At 34.5% G+C, this 20,198-nt stretch overlaps 4 protein-coding genes across 5 annotated transcripts; 1 reads left to right on the top strand and 3 right to left on the bottom strand.

Moving 5' to 3' along the window:
• The first annotated feature begins 1,259 nt into the window (after window positions 1-1,259).
• Window positions 1,260-3,335, top strand: LOC112527503 (1-aminocyclopropane-1-carboxylate synthase-like). Its single transcript, XM_025138187.1, has 4 exons — window positions 1,260-1,446; window positions 1,533-1,825; window positions 2,110-3,121; window positions 3,308-3,335. Exons 1-3 carry the CDS (start codon window positions 1,285-1,287, stop codon window positions 3,101-3,103), a joined length of 1,449 nt encoding a protein of 482 aa, XP_024993955.1. The 5' UTR covers window positions 1,260-1,284; the 3' UTR covers window positions 3,104-3,121; window positions 3,308-3,335.
• A 4,039-nt stretch (window positions 3,336-7,374) lies between these two features.
• On the bottom strand, window positions 7,375-8,516 carry LOC112528019 (heavy metal-associated isoprenylated plant protein 16-like). The gene is made up of 3 exons (XM_025138905.1): window positions 8,423-8,516; window positions 8,049-8,124; window positions 7,375-7,956 (listed from the first exon to the last, which is right to left on the bottom strand). Exons 1-3 carry the CDS (start codon window positions 8,435-8,437, stop codon window positions 7,643-7,645), a joined length of 405 nt encoding a protein of 134 aa, XP_024994673.1. The 5' UTR covers window positions 8,438-8,516; the 3' UTR covers window positions 7,375-7,642.
• A 353-nt stretch (window positions 8,517-8,869) lies between these two features.
• On the bottom strand, window positions 8,870-10,024 carry LOC112528621. Its single transcript, XM_025139640.1, has one exon. It carries the CDS (start codon window positions 10,022-10,024, stop codon window positions 8,870-8,872), a length of 1,155 nt encoding a protein of 384 aa, XP_024995408.1.
• A 1,852-nt stretch (window positions 10,025-11,876) lies between these two features.
• On the bottom strand, window positions 11,877-14,884 carry LOC112528352 (heat shock protein 83-like). 2 transcript variants are annotated; one of them, XM_025139369.1, is made up of 4 exons: window positions 14,654-14,884; window positions 14,415-14,556; window positions 13,681-13,961; window positions 11,877-13,583 (listed from the first exon to the last, which is right to left on the bottom strand). In XM_025139369.1, the coding sequence occupies exons 1-4, from the start codon at window positions 14,789-14,791 to the stop codon at window positions 12,036-12,038; spliced, it is 2,109 nt and encodes a 702-aa protein (XP_024995137.1). In that variant the 5' UTR covers window positions 14,792-14,884; the 3' UTR covers window positions 11,877-12,035. The 2 variants fall into 2 exon arrangements, with proteins under 2 accessions (XP_024995137.1, XP_024995138.1); XM_025139370.1 differs by lacking the exon at window positions 14,654-14,884 and having other exon boundaries at window positions 13,681-13,983; window positions 14,415-14,501.
• Window positions 14,885-20,198: the final 5,314 nt, after the last annotated feature.

The raw sequence follows: 20,198 nt of genomic DNA, 5'->3' as shown, positions 1-20,198 counted from the left end.
TAAGTACTTTCTTTGAAATTCATTTTTTTTATGAGGGTGATACTATGATATTTTTTTTTCTTTTGCGTGGATCACATGGGAGATTAATCAAATCGATTAATATAGAGGAACGAGTAAAACCAGAATCTCCACTGCTGTTAGATATAGATGCTGATGCTTTTTTTTTAGAAAAATCTTTTAAGTTTTACAGCAATAACAATGGGCAGTAGTTTATCAATAACAAATGTATGACTTATCAAATAAAATTAACGGTTTTATCAGATTCTGACAAAATCAAAATCAAAATTACCATGAACGGGTTTACCAACGTAACGGAAGTAGATGGAAAATCAAAACGAACAACCTAGAAACATCAAACAGTTTATTGTTTTTCAAACAAAACCAATGGTGGGGGCCTTATATTTCAAATGTTGGGGGCAAAAGGGCATTTGGCCTGGTGGTATCGTAGTCTTTAGTCTCCTAGGAGGTCAAAGGTTCAAACTTCAACAAATGTGAGAAGAATGTATAAATTTATGTATTGCATTTTGTCGTATATAAATATTATATACTTAAAAAAAAATTCCCCTACCACCAAGGCTAAATCCACCTTACATCTAGTAAGAAGCTAGTTGATATATTAAAAAAATATATGATAGGGTTTAAAAAACTAGTTTTAAAATAGCATTTAGGTTTAAAAAACTAGTTGTAAAATAATATACCAAAGTTTCAATCCAATCACCTCAACCCATTGGATACCCATTTAATAAACAAAATAATAAAAACAATATATTTTAAAATTAAAATTATAATAAATTCGTCATAATATTAATCAGGAATATTAAAAATTAAATATAATTGTCATTTAATAATAAATTGATACATATATCTATATATATATTTATTTATTTATACACATTTTATATACATATATTAAAAAAAATTAATCGAAGTCGGATTAAAAACGGATAATGCCATCCTTGATATCATTCGACCCTGTTTCAGATATGAGATTAAAACCCCATCCCAACTCTATTACCCGCCAAAACAGAAAATCCCCTCCCCGCCCCGCCCTGTTTGGGTCGGGTACCCGTGGATGGATACTGCCCCTACGTGTAAATTTCGGTCTCTGCTTGCTAGGAACCTTCTACCCCTATTCCTTGACATTCCTCCCTTCTTTTCTCTCTATATATATCTCTTACCGATTGCATCAACTTCCCAACTAAATTCATTCCTTTCTTCTTCTCTAATCTGCTTTTGTCTGCTACTCTAATTTGCTATACCTTCTGTAAACCAATCGAACAATCAATGGAGAACAACACCCACAATTTGTTATCGAAGATCGCAACCAACAACGGCCATGGAGAAAACTCGCCGTATTTTGACGGTTGGAAGGCTTACGATGCTAATCCCTTCCACCTTCAACACAATCCTTCCGGCGTTATTCAGATGGGTCTCGCCGAGAATTCGGTATACATTTTACATTACATTTACCCTAAAATTCAAATTTCGAATTTGGTTTTAATCATCTGTTTATTTGAATTCTTCTTCTTCAGCTTTGTTTCGATTTGATTCAAAAATGGATCGAAGCGAATCCATCTGCTTCAATTTGTACTCCACAAGGTGCTGTTGATTTCAAAGAGACCGCCATTTTCCAAGACTACCATGGATTGCCGGAATTCAGAACCGCCGTCGCTAATTTCATGAGTCGAGTTCGAGGGAATCGTGTTAGGTTCGACCCTAATCGGATTGTGATGAGCGGCGGAGCCACCGGCGCCCATGAAACCGTCGCTTTCTGTTTAGCAAATCCCGGCGAAGCATTCTTAGTCCCTACCCCTTATTATCCAGGGTATGAACATTAAATTTCGTAAAAAATTAATTGTAAAATGTCAGTACGTATTAGATATTGTCTGGTTTGTTCATATATATATATATATATACGTGATCACTGTTTGAAAACCCTTCTACTAGATATCTCCTCTGTTAAATGCGTTTTTAAAACCGTGAGTCCAAGTGGACAAAGCGGAAAATTAATATATGGTATAATTGGCATGAGATGTTACATTAACATCAAAACCCGCATTAATTTTCCAAAGCATTTGGACTAAATTAAGAATTCATCAATTTTTGTAGGTTCGATCGAGATTTGAGATGGCGAACTGGAGTCGAGCTTGTGCCCGTTGTTTGCGAAAGCTCGAACAACTTCAAGATCACCGAAGAAGCTCTCGAAACAGCCTACGAGAAAGCAAAACTAGCCAACATTAAGATCAAAGGATTGCTGATAACCAACCCCTCCAATCCATTGGGAACTTTCCTTGATAAAGAAACGTTAAAAAATCTCGTAAGTTTTGTCACCGATAAGAACATCCACCTCGTTTGCGACGAGATCTACGCTGGCACCGTAACCACCGGCGAAGAATTCGTCAGCATTGCGGAGGTTCTCGAGGAAGATCCGACATGTAAGCGCGATTTGGTTCATATCGTCTACAGTCTCTCGAAAGACATGGGGTTCCCGGGGTTCAGGGTCGGAATCGTCTATTCCTACAACGATAATGTCGTCAACATCGCACGTAAAATGTCGAGCTTCGGGCTGGTTTCGACTCAGACCCAACGCATGCTCGCCACCATGCTATCGGATAACAAATTTGTGGAGAACTTCATTTCCGAGAGCCGAATCCGGCTAGCCCATCGGCACCAAATGTTCACCCGTGGGCTGGCCCAAGTTGGGATCGGGAGCCTTGAGAGCAATGCCGGGCTGTTTTTCTGGATGGACTTACGTCGATTCCTGAAAGACCCTACTTTCGAGTCGGAAATGACATTCTGGCGAATTATAATCAACGAAATTAAGCTTAACGTATCACCCGGCTCGTCGTTCCATTGCTCTGAGCCCGGTTGGTTTCGTGTTTGTTTTGCGAACATGGATGACGAGACGACAATGATCGCGTTACGCAGGATTAAAACGTACGTGCTCAAGAACAAGATGCTCGAGATCAAGACGAAGAGACAATGTTGGCAAAACAATTTGCATCTTCGGTTATCGTCAAGAAGGATGGACGATATCTTGACTCCTCATCGGATGTCGCCTCATTCGCCGCTCGCTTCCCCGCTTGTTCGGGCACAAAATTAATCGATCACAACTACAATCAGTCCGTATAACTTACCATTTATACTAAATTGTGTTAGTCTCTCAGTGTAATTGTTACTAAAAGCCTTTCATCTAATAGTACTGAATGCAATGCCTATATATATATATATATATATATAGCAATTTTGACGTAAAAGGAGACATAAGGGATAGAAGTGTGACAATCGAATAAATGTTGAAACAACATAGGCTGATGATGTTTTTCAATTTATATATATAATGTATATTTTTTTTTATAAATCTAATGATCGTAAGTTATTTATATTTCATAAGTTTCTTTGAGGTCTTGTAAAAGGAAAAATTACATGAAAAAGTAACGTATTTAACTTGATTGCTATTTTGAGTAACGTACTTTTAGAATTTCCATTTTGGTATTTAAGATGTAAAATTTTAAAGATTTAAGTATTTGAAGAATTAACCGGTTATCATACTGATGTGGTATCAAACTCGGTATTATTTGCTGACGTGGTTAGTGACATGTATTTTTTTTAATCTAAAATTAGTCTTCAACCAGTTACCTGGATACTTAAGTGTTTAAAACTTTACACCTTAGGTACCAAAATGAAAGTTTTAAAAGTAAGTTATAAAAAATATGAATCAAGTTAAAGTACGTTGTTAATGTAATTTGCCTTGTAAAAATATTGATTTTCGACAAATACTGAAATGAATAAAATTGATTATTCAGAAATAAAAATCAATAATAAAGATACACTTCATTTGTCCGAAAATTATTGTTCATAATAAAAATGATGTAATAATAAGATGTAATCGTTATACTTCTTATATAAGTACATGATAATTCTTTCCTTAGTAATAGAAAAAAAAATCATCTCTATAACCACAAATGTAGTGTCTGATTGGTTTGAGCTTGCCTCCAAAGGTCAAAAGCACCGGGAGGTCATTCAAATCCAATAAGAAATAAAAATCCCCTTGTGGCCACGGAGGTTCAAATGCGGTGACTCCGGGCTATCTGCAAAGCAGGTGGTTCCAAATCAGCTCACATAACGGGTTGTATATCCAGGTTAATAAAAAAAATTCACCTCATAATTAAGAACATAATAAGAAATATAGACAAATAGTCATTTAACTTTTTGTTTTGTAGGGGTTACTACAAACTGTATTAATATTATTTATTGACGGAACGATTTGTAAATAAATCAAACTATAAATTTATACCATATATTATGTTAAATTACAAATTAAAATAACAAAAATGTTGTGAAATTACAAAGTAACATATGGAATCTCATAGGAGATTTGAAGAGTTGTGATTGATTCAATCGCTATTGGCAAGAAAAGAAAAAAAAAGGCAAATGAGCCAAAGCGACAAGAATCGATTGACGAAGACGATTGAAGAGATAACAAAGGTCTAAGGATTTAACTATAAGGGTGGTGTTTGATTGGTTTGAGCTTTGCTCCAAAAGTCAAAAGTATCAGAAGGTCACATGTTCAAATCCAAGGATGAATAAAAATACCCTTGTGGTCACGAAGATTCAAATGCAGTGACTCCGGACTATCTGTAAAGCAGGTGATCGTCGTGGGATTAGTCGGCTCGCATACCGGATTGGATATCCAGGTTTTAAAAAAAAAAGGTTTAAAGATTTCTTGTTTTGCCGGCTAAAATTCAATTAGGTTAAGAAGACTACTAATAATAAAAATAGGTAACTGAATTTGGGTCCCAAAAATTTGGAGATCCTGTTTAGTGTCTCATAACGGAAACCCCAAATAACGATCCTTAGTAGACACATACTTTTGAAAGTAGACATTTACTTAAAAACAAACTAAAATAGAACTATTGATATTTATTTTTGGAACAAAAGAAATATAAATATCAGAAGTATTTTATAATAGGTTATATTCGTGAATCATAATGATACTAGAAGGGTACTCGAGCAATGCAGCGAGATATATCTCGATTTTAATGTTTCGTTTTATTCTGTCTCCGTAAATGTTATAATACGGTTTTTATGTGGTTTTGAAAAATGGATAATGTTTTTATTTTTAAATTAAATATAAATTTGATGATATCATAAAATTTCTAAAATAAATATATCTATTAAAGTTCTTGTTTTTTTTTAATTTATTCAATTCAATTTTTTATTATAATTTAATTTAAATTTAGTAACAAAGTAATTTTTTTTATTCAATAATATAATTTTCTATAAGAATAATAATTAAGTATTATGTTATAACTCAATAATTATCCTAATTATATTTTAGATTTTTTATATTTAAAATGAAACGTTTATCTTGTATTTGGTTATGTATATATGTAGTTAGTTATATGAATTCAAACATGAAGCTTTAATAAGTTATACTGACGTATAATTTATTTGTAATATTGAATTTTTAAGTAATATGCATCAATAAACATCACTTCATGCATAAAAAAAATGATTTTTAAAAGTTTGTTTCAAATGTTTTATAATATAGTATAGATAATATACATCTGTTTATACCAAAAAAAACAGCTTTAGGTTAAATTATAAGACAACCAATTAAAGAATAGATTCATTCGAGATAATAAAAAATATAATAAATTTTATCAAAACAACATCATATACCCGATTACAAAATGGTCTTTCGTCTAACAGTATCATATTATTTGGCTTCCTAAGAGATCAATGGTTCAAACTTTATCAAAGATAAAAAAGATATATGAATTTATTTATTATATTTACCGTATATAAATATTATATACTTTTAAAAAAACATATCATACTTAGATCTATTTTTAGACATAAAAATAAATGGTCAAACAAATACTATAAAAAATATTTTTGTCGTCAACGTTACTAGTTCATATTTTCTATTGAGGAATTTGACCAAGAAAAGTAAACAAGATGAAGGCCACATGAAAAAAGGTTTTGATTTTTATAAATTAAAATTATATAAAATAACAACAAAAAGAAAAAAGGGAAAATAGACAACTTCAATCACTAAATTATTGATTTATGACGTAAGCACTACCGATGTATCTTACGTTGCACCCTACCCAATATGTGGTTCTTGGCCATCGATTCTGATCCTATCATATAATTATAATAACACAAAATAAATATTTATATCAAAATTAAAAAGAGAAAATTGTATTTAAAATAGAATTAATTTTGTATAAATTCATATTTTAAATAACCAATTTAAAAAAAAAAAAAAAACATTTATAAGGAAAGTATTTGTTTATTAAAAGTTTGGTTGATCTGATAACATGTTAGTGATAACGTGACAGTAAATGTCTACTGATACTCTGTCATATTTAAAATTAGAAAAATAAAATTAAGAAAATGACGTGACATCAATAATTATGATATGTTACATATTTCTTATATTTGATGATCCAAATTCCACGTCATATAAAAAAATATATCATTTCGTTCTTACGTAATTTTAATTGAATAAAAACATCGACGCCCTCAAAATTTGTATCAATATACAAGTTTTAAAGATGATGAACACATAAAAAAACAAAATCCCTACAAATCCAAATTCAAAATCAGCATGCTCCTCAGTGTCCTAAAAAAACCGTCACCTTCTTAGTAACTCCGACGAGTCTACAAATTTGGACGTGCACCTCCATTGCCCCCTTTCCCGTTCATTGAATCTGCGACTAAATCCAACCATTGTTCTTCCTCCCTGTGATCTTTCTTCCATGGTCATAAGTTTTTTCTTGATGTAAACATTGGGTTTTTTATGTATGGTTTTAAGGTTTATCAATAGGGACTGATGCAGATCGATAAAGAGAAAAGAACAGTATTCCTTCGATGGTTCTTGTGGGTCATATTCTTTATGGGTTTTCATCTTTCTTAAGGTTAAGAAATCGATTAAAAACATAAATGGAGGAATTTAGATGGCGCGAGATCTATGGCTAAAAAGGCGAAAAATGAGGAGACAGTGGCCGGAGGACTGTGGTTGGCAATGGATCTGTAGGGTGAGGTTGAATTTTATTTTATGAATGAGGTTGATATTGTATAATTTTTAAATTTTTTGCCGTATCATTATAAAGATTCCGATCACCTGCTCAACATGTAAACAAGACAAATATACCCTCATGTGCACGTCATATTAGGGTGTTTAACAGAAAGGAAGCTAACAATGTTAGCCTCAATGACCAAAACCGAGCATTTTGTATACCATTTTGTTTTTTTTTTGTAATGAATTTTTTTGTAGGAACCCAATTCGAGAAAATCAACAAACCATAAGGACCAGAAATGCAAATTTCTATGAGTTTTATATTTAAATCTTATAGATAGTAATCAAAATATTTAAAACTTATATTACGTCAAATAGACCATATAAACTTACACACTTTGCTCACATTTGGTGAGTTTTGAACCTTTGAACTCCTAGGATGTCAAAGACTCACATACCGCTAGGTCAAAAACCCTTTGGTCAAAATATCTAAAACTTATTCGAATCATATAAAGAAAACGGTTCAAATAAACCTATAAAGTTGGTTCAAATAAATATTTATGGGCCATCTCAAGCATATCAACTTGTACATTTGATCAGATCCCGAAGTTATCAGAAAATAACACAACAGTGGGGAGTTTCCTCCACTGCCACATAGAAAGGTTGTGGCATGTAACAAGGATTATAGGGGGGTTGATAATGCCACACTGGGTTCTTTGGTTCCTCTTCTTTCTTTGGTTCTTCTTTCTTCGGTTCTTCTTTCTTAGGTTCTTCTTTCTTAGGTTCTTCGGGTTTTACTATCTCAACTGATTTAATCTTCGTTTTTTTACAAACCTTCTTTAGTTTTCGGTGGCCGCATATCAGATCAAAGACACCGACAGCTGTCAAGTTGTTGCCATCCACATCCACCTCTATGGAATTGATCCCTGTGAATATTTGTAGTCGTTTTATGACGATGAATAAAATTGTAGGAGTTAAAGTGTAATTTATAAAAAAAAAGATAGGACACAGAATTCACCTATGACTTTGGAAATTGCTTTCATGGCCTTCCTTTGACTTCTACAGTCATGTAAGCACACTTGAAATATCACTTTCTACAATCAAAACCGAACAAATACATCATCATACTTATCATTTAACATTAATATTTCAAATTGACAATCTTGATGTTGTTTTAGGAGGAAAATTGGTGACTTACACCTGGAATAAGAAGGAACCCATGAAAAGACAAATACGAAAACGAGAGCAAACCAAAAGACAGTAAATTAACGCGTATTACAACAATAAACTTCAAAAAGAAGAAACCCACGAGGAAAAAAAAGACAATCGAGAGCAAGCAATCGTTCAAAACCTGTAGAATTAAATAAAAAGGAGGGAGGGTTGAAACTAGACCTGGGGTTCGCCCATGGTCGAGGTAGGCAGGAGTCTACAGGATCTGTTTTGTACAACGATATCAATGTTTATGTATGTTTTATAGGAAGAAGAGAAAACCCTTTTGCATAATGCAAACGAAAAAGTGATGCACTTCTGAGAAACTATACAACTTGGATATCTTCGAATTGGTAGCGATCGATCTCGTTCACTCATCTGTCTAATAATGCTAACCGAACATAATCCTCTCGTCTTTTCTGATAGCTACTTTGATATTATTTGTTTTAGTACGAGTCCATTAACAGTTATCCGTTTGATTTTTAACAACACATAACAAACCAGTTTTTAACTTTTACACAGTTTCTGTACGATGTCATGCCCAATTAATATAATCATTTAAATAGATTAAACATAAAATAGGATTTTTAAAGATGTCTAAAATACGTGAAAAATAAATTGTACAATTATTTAATATTGAATTGGTGTCGTCATCTTGGTGACTTGATCAAGAACATCAAGAGCTTCCGCCCTGCTCCTCACAATCCGGTGAAACAATTCCCTCACCTGAAGTTGCAGCGGCACCAATTCCTCCATTTTCTGGCATATCTCCACCATCTCCGCCACCTGCTCCTCCACCTCCGCCGCCTTCTCCGCCTCCACCGGAAACGTAAACCCGTCGGCAAATTCCACAATATTCCGCCCCAATTTCTCCAATCTTTGCGTCTCGTCCAATAACCCACTCCGCCCTTTCTTCTCCTTCTTCTTCCATAACTCGCCGATCTTTTCTTGCAGTCCGATCATCGGATGTGCCCACTGAAATTGCTTCGGTAATTGCAAGTGGGCTCCGAGCCCCGTCCGTTCCTGACACGGAATCGCCGCCACCATCGCCCACATCACGAAAACCAAAACGAAACTCATTAAATAAACAGGAATAACCAAACCCGTCGGTTCGCCGCCACGTGGCGCCACCAGATTCGACGACATTGCCTGTATTTGCTTGGATGCTGACCATGATCTCGCGAAACAATACGACAACGATCTAAGGTTCCCGATCGTGGCATGATCTTTCGCGGCTGCCGCCGCGGCTTTTCCATGATGGTGGTTTTCTTTGTCGTCGATCGTAATTGACGATAATAGAGTGTTCAACGCCTTCCTTGCCCTCTTGACGTGGCCTTCTCCGATTGGTCGTTGTTGAAGTGAATCGACGGCGATCTGGGCGAGTTTTTGCCAGTGTAGAAGCAAATCGATCCCGTGAGTAATCGCATTGCAGATATCGAGAGCTTTCACCGTCCGATCAAGGTGCTCCGGGATCAGGCGGTCGAGTGGCGATTTAGCGAAATTGGCAGCGTCACGGCCCATGATCACGACCGCTTTGAATTCCGCTTCGCAGCAGAGAAATGCGTCGAGGAGTCGACGAAACCAAGCGATGGACAAGAGGGTTTCCGGCGGATCAACGGCGGCCAATTCATCGGCGTGGGATGAGGGTGGTAAGAGTTCGGAGAGACGGTCGGCCACGTGTTTCTGGAATTGTTCAAGGTCTTCGATTTCGTGCTCGTAAACGACTTGGTTTCGCCGGATGCTTATCCGGTTGAGGAAGGATCCTTGGTTGTCGGTCGGCGGCATTGTTGTTTGTTGCCGGAAAAGATAGAATTGCCGGAAAAGATAGAATATTTAGGAAGATAAAAGGGTTATTGGGAGGGAAATACGGTGGATTTTGTTCGATTTCAATGGTTGATGTCGGATTCCTCCGCAGTTGGTGGTGTTGCTGGGTCTCTTTTCCATCTCCATGTCCAAAATTATGTTTTTTTTTTGTTTTTTTTTTCTTTTATTTATTTTGTTTAATTACAATCACTCAAATAACGGTGATAAAATTTTACAAATTAATGAAAATTTTGATAAATCAAGTAAAAAAGTAATAAATAATTTCTTGCAATTTATTTTTAATAAATTACAACTCCGACCATACAATATATATGTCATTTAACAGGAACATCGACCATACAATAAATTGCAACTCCGACCATATTGATTTATATGAAGTATTACACTGTATAGTCAGCATTGTGACCTCAAATGAAGTTAATTTATATACTAAAGGTATATCATAAAACATGTTTGGTTGTGGAATGGATTTATGATTCTATATAAAAACGATATGGTAGATAATGTTAAATTATAAGTAATTATTGATTGATTTTGCGTTTAGGTTTACTTAGAAAAAAACGTTTTTATATTAAATCATTAGTATTTTTTGAATTCAATTTTATTTTTGATGATAAAAAACATCTAATTGATTTCTTTTCGTACTTACCGAGAGCTTCTTTTCATATATCTACTCGGGGCCTGTATTTATAATGTCAGAAACGGACCTGCGAACACGACATGTATGTTGTTCTTTTCTCGTCTCTAGCATTTTGTTGTTCTTTTCAGAGTACAATTGGAGCTTATTTTTCAGCAAAATCTCAAACACACGATGCATTTAGAAATTGATTAAGGTTGACTTTTTTGGTTAAGCGATGATTGCTTAAGCTAAGCCCAATGTTTGTTGTATGTTATATTGGCTATAGCATGCAATCAACTTCCCTTGAATTTTAAGTAATATTATTTGAATTTTGAACCATTTTAGTGGATTTGATTGTGTATATATATTTATACTATATTATAAAGTATTTGAGTTAAGATCTTAAAAACCATTTTTAATATATCAAGTACTATTTAATGATGTATATTAATTAAAATTCAAGATTACAAGTAAATTGTGTATTAATACAACTTTTTAAAGCTATTGTGTTAAAATTCATATAACTAACTCATACACACAATCAAATACAAGATAAACGTATCATTTTTAATATAACTAATTTAAAATATAATTAAGATAATGATTGAATTATAACAAAATACTTGATTATTATTATTATAAAAAAATTATATTATTAAACCTAAAATAAATTACATGATTATTAAACCTAAATTAAATTATAATAAAAAATTGAACTAAAAACTTTAAACAAGTAATAGTTATTTTAAATTGTTAATTTAATATCTTGTTTTTAAATTTTATGAGGTCTTTAAATTTATATGTTTATTCAATTAAGCAAATAATAAAATAAAATATTGCCTTTCAAAAAAAATAATATTAAAATAGAGATGTCTCACTGCATTACATTTCTAGTCATAACATAATGTATACTGTATAGGCATTTTTTATGGTCAGATTAAAACTTAAAACATCTCCAACAAGTATATTATATTTTTCTCGCCTTTTTTTAAATTTGAAGATCAACATAACTATTAAAGTTAATTTTTTTCTAAATCTTTAATTTTTTTTAAATAACATATATCTTGGAAATACTCTTAGACGCTAACCACAAACATGATTTATGTAATTAACTCTGAAATATAATTGTAATACACAATCCCAAAGTAAATATTATGGAAATAACTAGTAACCATATGAAAATTAAGAACATGAAGAAATAAATGTCGTTTAAAATTTCTAATTTCCGATTGGTTGGCACGTTATATTGTCCATATGCTAGGGAAGAACAATGTAGAGGAGAAAACCAACATAAAGAAAAACAAAATGGCGGACGTCCGCGAAGCTAGAGAAGTATAAACGGTACCACTTAACTCAGTCAACCTCCTCCATCTTGCTTTCCTCATTCCCCTCCTCCAAACCAGGCATATCAGTATCATCTCCACCAACATCATCCTCATCTATGCTCAATCCCAGTTTCAACATCCTATGAATCCTTCCAGCAAACACATTTGGATCATCAAGACTAAATCCCGACGTCAAAAGAGCCGTCTCAAAAAGCAACATCACCAAATCCTTAACGGATTTATCGTTCTTATCGACCTCCGATCGCTTTCGCAGCTCCTCCATGATTCCATTATCGAGGTTAATCTCCATTGTCTTCTTGCTGGACATGTAGGAACTCATGCTGTTATCTTTCAATGCCTGAGCCTTCATTATTCTCTCCATGTTGGCTGTCCATCCATACTCTCCCGTTACTAAACAGCAAGGAGAGTCCACAATTCTATCGGAAACCACCACTTTTTCGACTTTGTCTCCCAAGATATCTTTGATCACTTTGCATAGATTCTCGAACGATTTCTTTTTCTCTTCTTTCTTCTTTTTCTCTTCTTCAGTTTCATCGTCTAGTTTTAGTCCTTCTTTTGTGGCTGAAACAAGCTTCTTACCATCGTACTCCTTCAATTGTCCAACAGCATATTCGTCGATGGCATCCACCATGAACAGGACTTCGTATCCTTTCTTCTTGAGCTTCTCCAAGAATGGGGAGTTTTCAACAGCTTTCTTGCTCTCTCCAGTGATATAGTAGATATCCTTTTGGTTTTCCTTCATTCTCGTTACGTAATCCTTCATGCTGGTCAGCTCTTCGCCGCTTTTTGTCGAGTGGTATCGAAGAAGATCAGCAATCTTGGCTCTGTTTTGGCTGTCTTCGTGGATACCCAATTTGAGATTCTTAGAGAAAGCATCGTAGAACTTGTTATAATCGTCTTTGTTTTCGGCTATTTCATTGAACATCTCAATGCATTTTTTCACAAGATTCTTCCTGATCACCTTCAGAATCTTGTTCTGCTGAAGCATTTCGCGAGATATGTTGAGCGGGAGATCGTCGGAATCCACCACTCCTTTTACAAATCCAAGGTACTCTGGAATGAGCTCCTCACAGTTGTCCATGATGAAGACCCTTCTTACATAGAGCTTGATGTTGTTCATTTTCTTCCTTGTGTCAAATAGATCAAATGGAGCTCTTCTTGGAACAAAAAGCACAGCCCTGAACTCAAGCTGCCCTTCTACAGAGAAGTGTTTGACAGCAAGATGTTCCTCCCAATCATTAGTCAGGCTCTTGTAGAATGAAGCATACTCTTCTTTGCTAATTTCTTCGGGTTTTCGAAGCCAGATTGGTTTCTGCTTGTTGATCAATTGCCATTCATGGGACACCTCTTTGATCTTTTTCTTCTTCTTGTCCTTCTCTTTTTCCTCATCCACTTCCTCCACGTCACCTTCCTCTTCCTTCTTGGATTCATCATCTTCATCATCACTAACCTCTTTTTCAGTAGTTTTTTCAGTCCATATGAAGATTGGGTAGCTGATGAACTCAGAGTGCTTCTTCACCAGATCCTTAATTCTTCTTTCTTCCAAATATTCCAGCTGCAGAAAGAAGCATTGACTGTTATCTAAAAATAGATTTTCCACATTCCAATCAACTAATCAAAACAAGAAACTCATATATACATTAAAAATGTACCTGGTCTTCCTTGAGGAAGAGAGTCATCTTGGTTCCCCTCCCCAATTGTTCACCATGGACATCCCTTGAAATAGTGAACGATCCACCAGCTTGAGATTCCCAAACATATTGCTCATCGTCGTTATGTTTGGTGGTCACGATTACTTTCTCAGCAACAAGGTAGGCTGAGTAGAAACCAACACCAAACTGACCAATCATACTGACATCAGCACCTGCTTGCAAAGCCTCCATGAACTCTTTGGTTCCCGACCTCGCAATAGTGCCCAAATTGTTCACCAGATCTAAAATGGGGAAAACAGACACCTATTCCATTAGCATGAATGATTTTAAACCACTTAAAAACAGACTGCTTCCAATTGCAATCTAATGTAATACATCGACAAGCATTTTAAAAAAAAATTCGGCTTCGATCTTCATTATCACAAGTCACAAGCTCCTGACCAAAGGTTTTCTACGAACATGCATAACCATTGGTGAATCCCAATTGGCTGACATTATATTGCATGTCAATCCTTAGAATCAGGTACTGATATATTTCATGCCAAAGTAACCTTCGATTCTTCATTGGAAGATTACAAATTATAGAAAAATAAATTTGTGAATTCAAAATTGCAATAATGAGATAGATCAACCTTCGACTCTTCTCTGGAAGATTACAAGTTATACAAAACAAATTCGGGAATTCAAAATTGCGATAATGAGATAGATCACGTTTGTTTATGAAGCTCACGTACCAGCTTTAGTCATTCCAATGCCACTATCGATGATAGACAGTGTATTATTAACCTTATCAGGGACAAGCCTGATGAAAAGTTCCGGTTGAGCATCAAGTTTGCTCTTGTCCGTCAAGCTCTCAAATCGAATCTTATCCAACGCCTTCAAGCAAAACATCAAGGAAAAAAAAATCAAGTAAATGAAGACAAACAAATTCGAATGCTTATAAGCATGCAAATACGTTATTGAACGTACTTACATCGGATGAATTGCTAATGAGTTCACGTAAAAAGATCTCCTTGTTGCTGTAGAAAGTGTTGATTATGAGACTGAGAAGTTGATTGATCTCTGCCTGAAACGCAAAGGTCTCCGTCTCTCCCATCAGAACGTCCGCCATTGTTGATTCCCGAAGAATCGAAACGATCAAAAACACAGATTTTACACAAATTTCAAGAGGAATTCAATCAGTATAATGAGCGAAATGATTTGAGTTTAGATTCAAATGCTGATTGGTAAATCCATCAATTCAAGATGAATTTATATTGTCTAAAGAGAGCGTGAGAATTGGGGGCTTCCTGGAGAGTGTAGAATGATCGGACAAGAACGGCTGTGTTTTCGCGCTTCTAGAGACTTCTGGAGTTCTGGGGCCAGTATTTTAGGAAACGGTAGAATTGACTTTCTCCCCTGGGCTATTTTGGTTAGGCAATAATGGTCCCTTGACTTGAGTAAATTTTACATTTCACACCTTTGAGAATTATTGATTTTTGAGGCGGCTAATTGCATCTTTGCTCGTGATATCGATTGACGGTTTTTTCTTTATGATATAAATGACAAATGTTTTTCCGTCAATAAATTAACGGAAATATAAATATAACGAATTAAGTAAAACTGTTAATGAAATACAAACAAATTAACCCTCAGTTAGCCGCAAATGTAAAACAAATTAAGCATAGATATAAACAAATGAACATTAAGTGGTCGTTTACCAAATGCTTATCCAGGTACGTGTTTACCAAATCATATTATTTTACCGGATAAATATGGTAAGGACCAAAGAATCTTACCTTGTAAGAGCGAGAAAAGAAACAAGAGTCTTACCTAGCAAGCAAGGACGATGACTGTTACCACAGTAAGTGCTTACTAAGTAAATTGTTGCATACGATGCTGTTTTAATGAACTAAAATCTTACCCAGTAAGTAAATGATAGTGTTAAATTTTACCGGTAAGTGTTTGGTGAACGACTCCTAAATTTAGATATTAATAGAAACATAAACAACTTAACTGTGCATGACATGACATTTTCATGATTAAATAATATTTCATTTTGGTTATTGTCACCAAACCTCTTGTTCCTATTAAGCCCTGCCTTAGTAGAAGTGGGTAGTGGCACTGGGTGGACGGTCTATCCGTCCTTAAGTGACACTACCAATCATTTTGGAGGAGCAGTTGATTCAACAATTTCTAGTCCTCATCTATCTGGTATTTCATTCTTTTTAGGTTCTACCAATTTCTTAACAACTATCTCCAACATGTGTAGACTTAGAATGACTATGCATAGATCACCCCTATTGTGGTCCATTCTAGTGACAACATTCCCACTTTTATTATTACTTTCGATATCTCAAGACTCGATCTCAAATCGTGAGGAGGAAAAAATGGTTGCATATAATGAAAAAAATGGTCATTAAACTTATAAAATTTGCATTATGTTGAAATGACTTGGTGGTATTTTGGGATAATATTAAAAGGCTTGTTTGTTAGCAACTTGATGAGTTTAATGACATTTACAGTTTATTCGGTCAACTATAGATGACTATTTAACAGTGGCTTAATGATATAAAAAGTGGTTTATTCAGTAAACTTTTAGAAGAGAGTTTTATGCAGAAAGTCAAGTTTTTCCAAACTTGTCCCTCCTAATTAGAAACACGCTCATTCCGTCTATAAAAAATCCTCCCAAACAAAAGTCTTTTCAATCTATATAGACAGATTAATCCATAGAGACAATTTTATACCTACGGGATTTAATGAAACCAAACAACCCCTAAGCTTAATGTATATCCAACATTGTATTGTTGTCCAAAAAATGAGAAGTTATAGTAGCATATCGAAATTTAAATATGAGCTTTCTCTTTATAGGGTACACCTACGGTTAATTTTATAACTCGTCATGTTTTTTAAATCACAAAGAGAAAACTCCCACTTTCAAGATTGGAAGATTACTCGAAAACTAGGCAAAATGGGTTAAATCCCATCTGAAACTGAAATCCACTTCGAAAGAGCAAAGCTCGCTTTCAAGCTGACCTGGTTCAAAAAATAAAAGCCACCTTGAAAGCGGCATTAGGATGTCGCTACAATACGCCACTTTAAAAGCCACTTAAGAGTTAACTTTTTGCATACGTTGGCATTTTAAAGCATATATCGAAATATTATTTTCTTCATTTCATATGGCTTTGTTTTTTCAATCGATTTGTTTATGTATGATTACCACAAAAGAAAATTTTACTTTAAAAAAGGGTCACTTTTATCACCCATGCAAGTTCATCAAACAGTCCACGAAAATGGTATCATATGTAATAATTTACCCGGTATGCATTTATAGATAAGAATCTGTCACATTCACTTATCGGGTAAGACTTTATCTTTACTTGTAGGTTATAACAAGTAGTTTTATTGAATTATGTGCTTTATAGTTCACTTATCCGACAATGGAAATATGAAAGTATGTTTTTTTGTTAAGTGTTATGGATTTATAAATTTTGTTGTCTTATTTCTGGAGCTTAAGTCTCGATCGCCTCGAGGCTCATTCCCGTTCTTTTAAACCTTGATGCTACCCTTATATGCACTTACAAACGTAAAATCTAAATCGTGCTATAAAAATACCAATCTTTTCATATAAATAAACCCTAGTTTTTTTGTTTTTGGGAGCTTATTATTTGTATTAAGCCACTCAAATTTACATGGCTTAATACAAATGTGTAAAAAGATTATGATATTAATATATAATGATATGTTAAAAGCAGCATGCAGCATGTTACTTGCACTTAAGCAGCATCAAACATACTTCAACACCCACAGACCAATTTCTGCTTTTCCAAAAATCCATCCAAATTCCCAAAAGAACCACATGACCACTTGCTCTGTGGCCACCATTTTGAAGCATGGAACCTGTCTACTGAATACTGATGTGCCACAGTAGTAGCTGAGCAGCATCAGACATGCTTAACACCCACAGAGCAAGTTGTGCTTTCCCATGCACCCACTGTCAACCAAAATCAATTCAATATTTGTGATTAAAAAAAAGATGGACCATTTGCTCCCTGATTCCCATTTTTTAACTCAAAAATTAGTTGTTGAAAACCATTCAATCAGAACCTGAATTGAAAACCCACACCACCTGCAGAAGAAAGTTGTACTCTGTGCCAAGATAATTGTACCATGTTGAACTCAGATCACCTGGTTGACTCAGTTTGTCACAGCAATTGTGGGACAGAAAGAATCATGGGTTCAAATGGATTTGCTGGCATTGTCACTCAACCACCTACCAAATCACCCAATCAAACCATACAAAATTCCAGATCTTGTACCCTACAACACCAAATCTGGGGCTATATAAACCAACCCCAAGGAACCTAATTCAAGATCAGACTCATATCCGAAACTCTCTTTTCTTTAGATTCAGAAAGCTGGGTTTTTTTCAAGATTTAAATATGGAAAACAAGCTTAGAACAAGTTTAACAAGTCGAAGACTGATACCGAAGAGAGGGCAGATCATGGTGAAGATAGCGGCGATCTCTTATCACTCTGTAGTTTCCATGTTCTCAAAACTGCCTCTCGCAGCCACTTTTCCTATGTCAAGATTAGAGATCAAGATGAACACGAGTAGTTAGTTTGATGAACTAAATGCATCTTGATTGATAAATGTGTAGTTATAGTTTCTGAATTTGTTTTTTCGGTTGAAGCTTTGCATGCCATGTTCATGAATGTTAAAATGCCGAGTATTTGATGATTTTCCGGAGCAATAATGTTATATCAACTTATATCCTGTTCACATAAAAGTAGATCGCCAATTGCTGAATGGTATGATTCTAATATAGTTAAGTGGTCAGAATGCACAAGAAGCTCTGCATGAGATATGGATCTCATTCATGCAGCCCCTAACAGATACCAAATATCGAGTTCAGGCAAATCCTCTGGACTGAATCACAAATTTAGCACAGGACAAGTTCGCATGCACGAGTGGCAAGGCATTGTTGTTGTCTCTCGTGCCTTGGAAGTTGTACTCTATATATAATAACCAGTCGATAAACCCTCCATTAAATTCATCTGTATTGTTTCATTTTGGCCAAAAACAGTGAGAAAACTGGAGTCTTGACAGAATACACAGTTGTCAATTAAGGCATGTTTGTTAACAGCTTAATGAGCTTAATGGGACTCGCAATTTATTCGGTCAACGTATACATGATTGTTTGGTTAATGATATAAAAAGTGACTTATTCATGAAGCTTATGATGTTAGATATCAAGCACACAGAAAGTGAACATTCAATACCATGACCAGATCATGCATGATATAACTACTGGTCAAACATCAACTTCTTCCAAGTTGGTCAAATTTGTTGGCATTGCTTACCAACTTCAATTCTAAATTTTAAAACAGAAGTGTACTCATTCTTGCATTTCTTTAACACCAAGTTGCAGAAGGTAAAGGCCAAGGAATCATATTGTGGTCAACATCTTACATCCCCATGACACTAGTTTTCTACTGAAGAGCCAGTGACCAAGTTGTAGTATAGATTACAATCACCCACAATCTGCATTAGATACTTGTACCATATGCATGAAAAGTTGTAGGTCAAGAAGAAAATTCCAAGTTGTGAAGCAAGGCTGTATCTTGGCATGTAATGAATAATGGAGCCAATCTTGACTTCCCCCCAGAAAAAACATGGGGAACCATTCCAGACAACCCAATGCTCCCTCATCCAATTTGTATTGATTTTTCAAATACTATTAGCCATATAGGTGTTCACACCAAGCCCAATTGACTTCCCTTCGATCACTGATGTTTGATTGGTTTGAGCTTGACTCTAAAAGTCAAAAATATCATCACAAAGGTGATGTCTGATTGGTTTGAGCTTGACTCTAAAAGTCAAAAATATCAGGAGGTCCCAGGTTCAAATCCAAGGAGGAATAAAAATCCCCTTGTGGCCACGGAGGTTCAAATGTGGTGACTCCGGGTTATCTGCAAAGCAGGTGGTTGCCCTGGGATTAGTCGGTTCGCATAGCGGGTTAGATATCCAGGTTAATCAAAAAATAAAAAAGACTTCCCTCCTCAACCCTTAGGATGAATTTGGTATCTAGGTAGTGCAGAACAGTTGTTCAGTTTTTGGTAAGATATAACTTGATAGTTGATATGACTGATAAAATGACTAATTTACCCTAATGAATTATTTAGATCTTTTATATATTTTGATTAATTTATGTATTTTTTTAAATTATAATAAAATAAATATTTTTATAACAAAATACATTCTTCAAGACGATTAAAATGACACCAAAATAAAAAAAATTATGTAGTTTCCGATTTTTATTCTATACATTTTCTATATTATTTTATTATTATTAATATTGAATAAATTACATAAATTAACCAAAATATAAAAATCATATAAAAATAATATTTTGAGAACAATTAAGTAAAAGATTAAAGAGAACAAAATACAATAAATAAAATTTAAAGAACAAATATAAATGTAAAGAGAGAGATGTATTTGATGTTTTAAAAGAGAATTAAGTTTTATTTTAAAG

The sequence above is a fragment of the Cynara cardunculus genome (genome assembly GCF_001531365.2).
Source record: "Cynara cardunculus var. scolymus isolate 2C chromosome LG 15, CcrdV1, whole genome shotgun sequence".
Classification (NCBI taxonomy): Eukaryota; Viridiplantae; Streptophyta; class Magnoliopsida; order Asterales; family Asteraceae; genus Cynara; species Cynara cardunculus.
The sequence above is the reverse complement of the archived record's forward strand: the minus strand, read 5'-3'. Positions and strand labels throughout refer to the sequence as shown.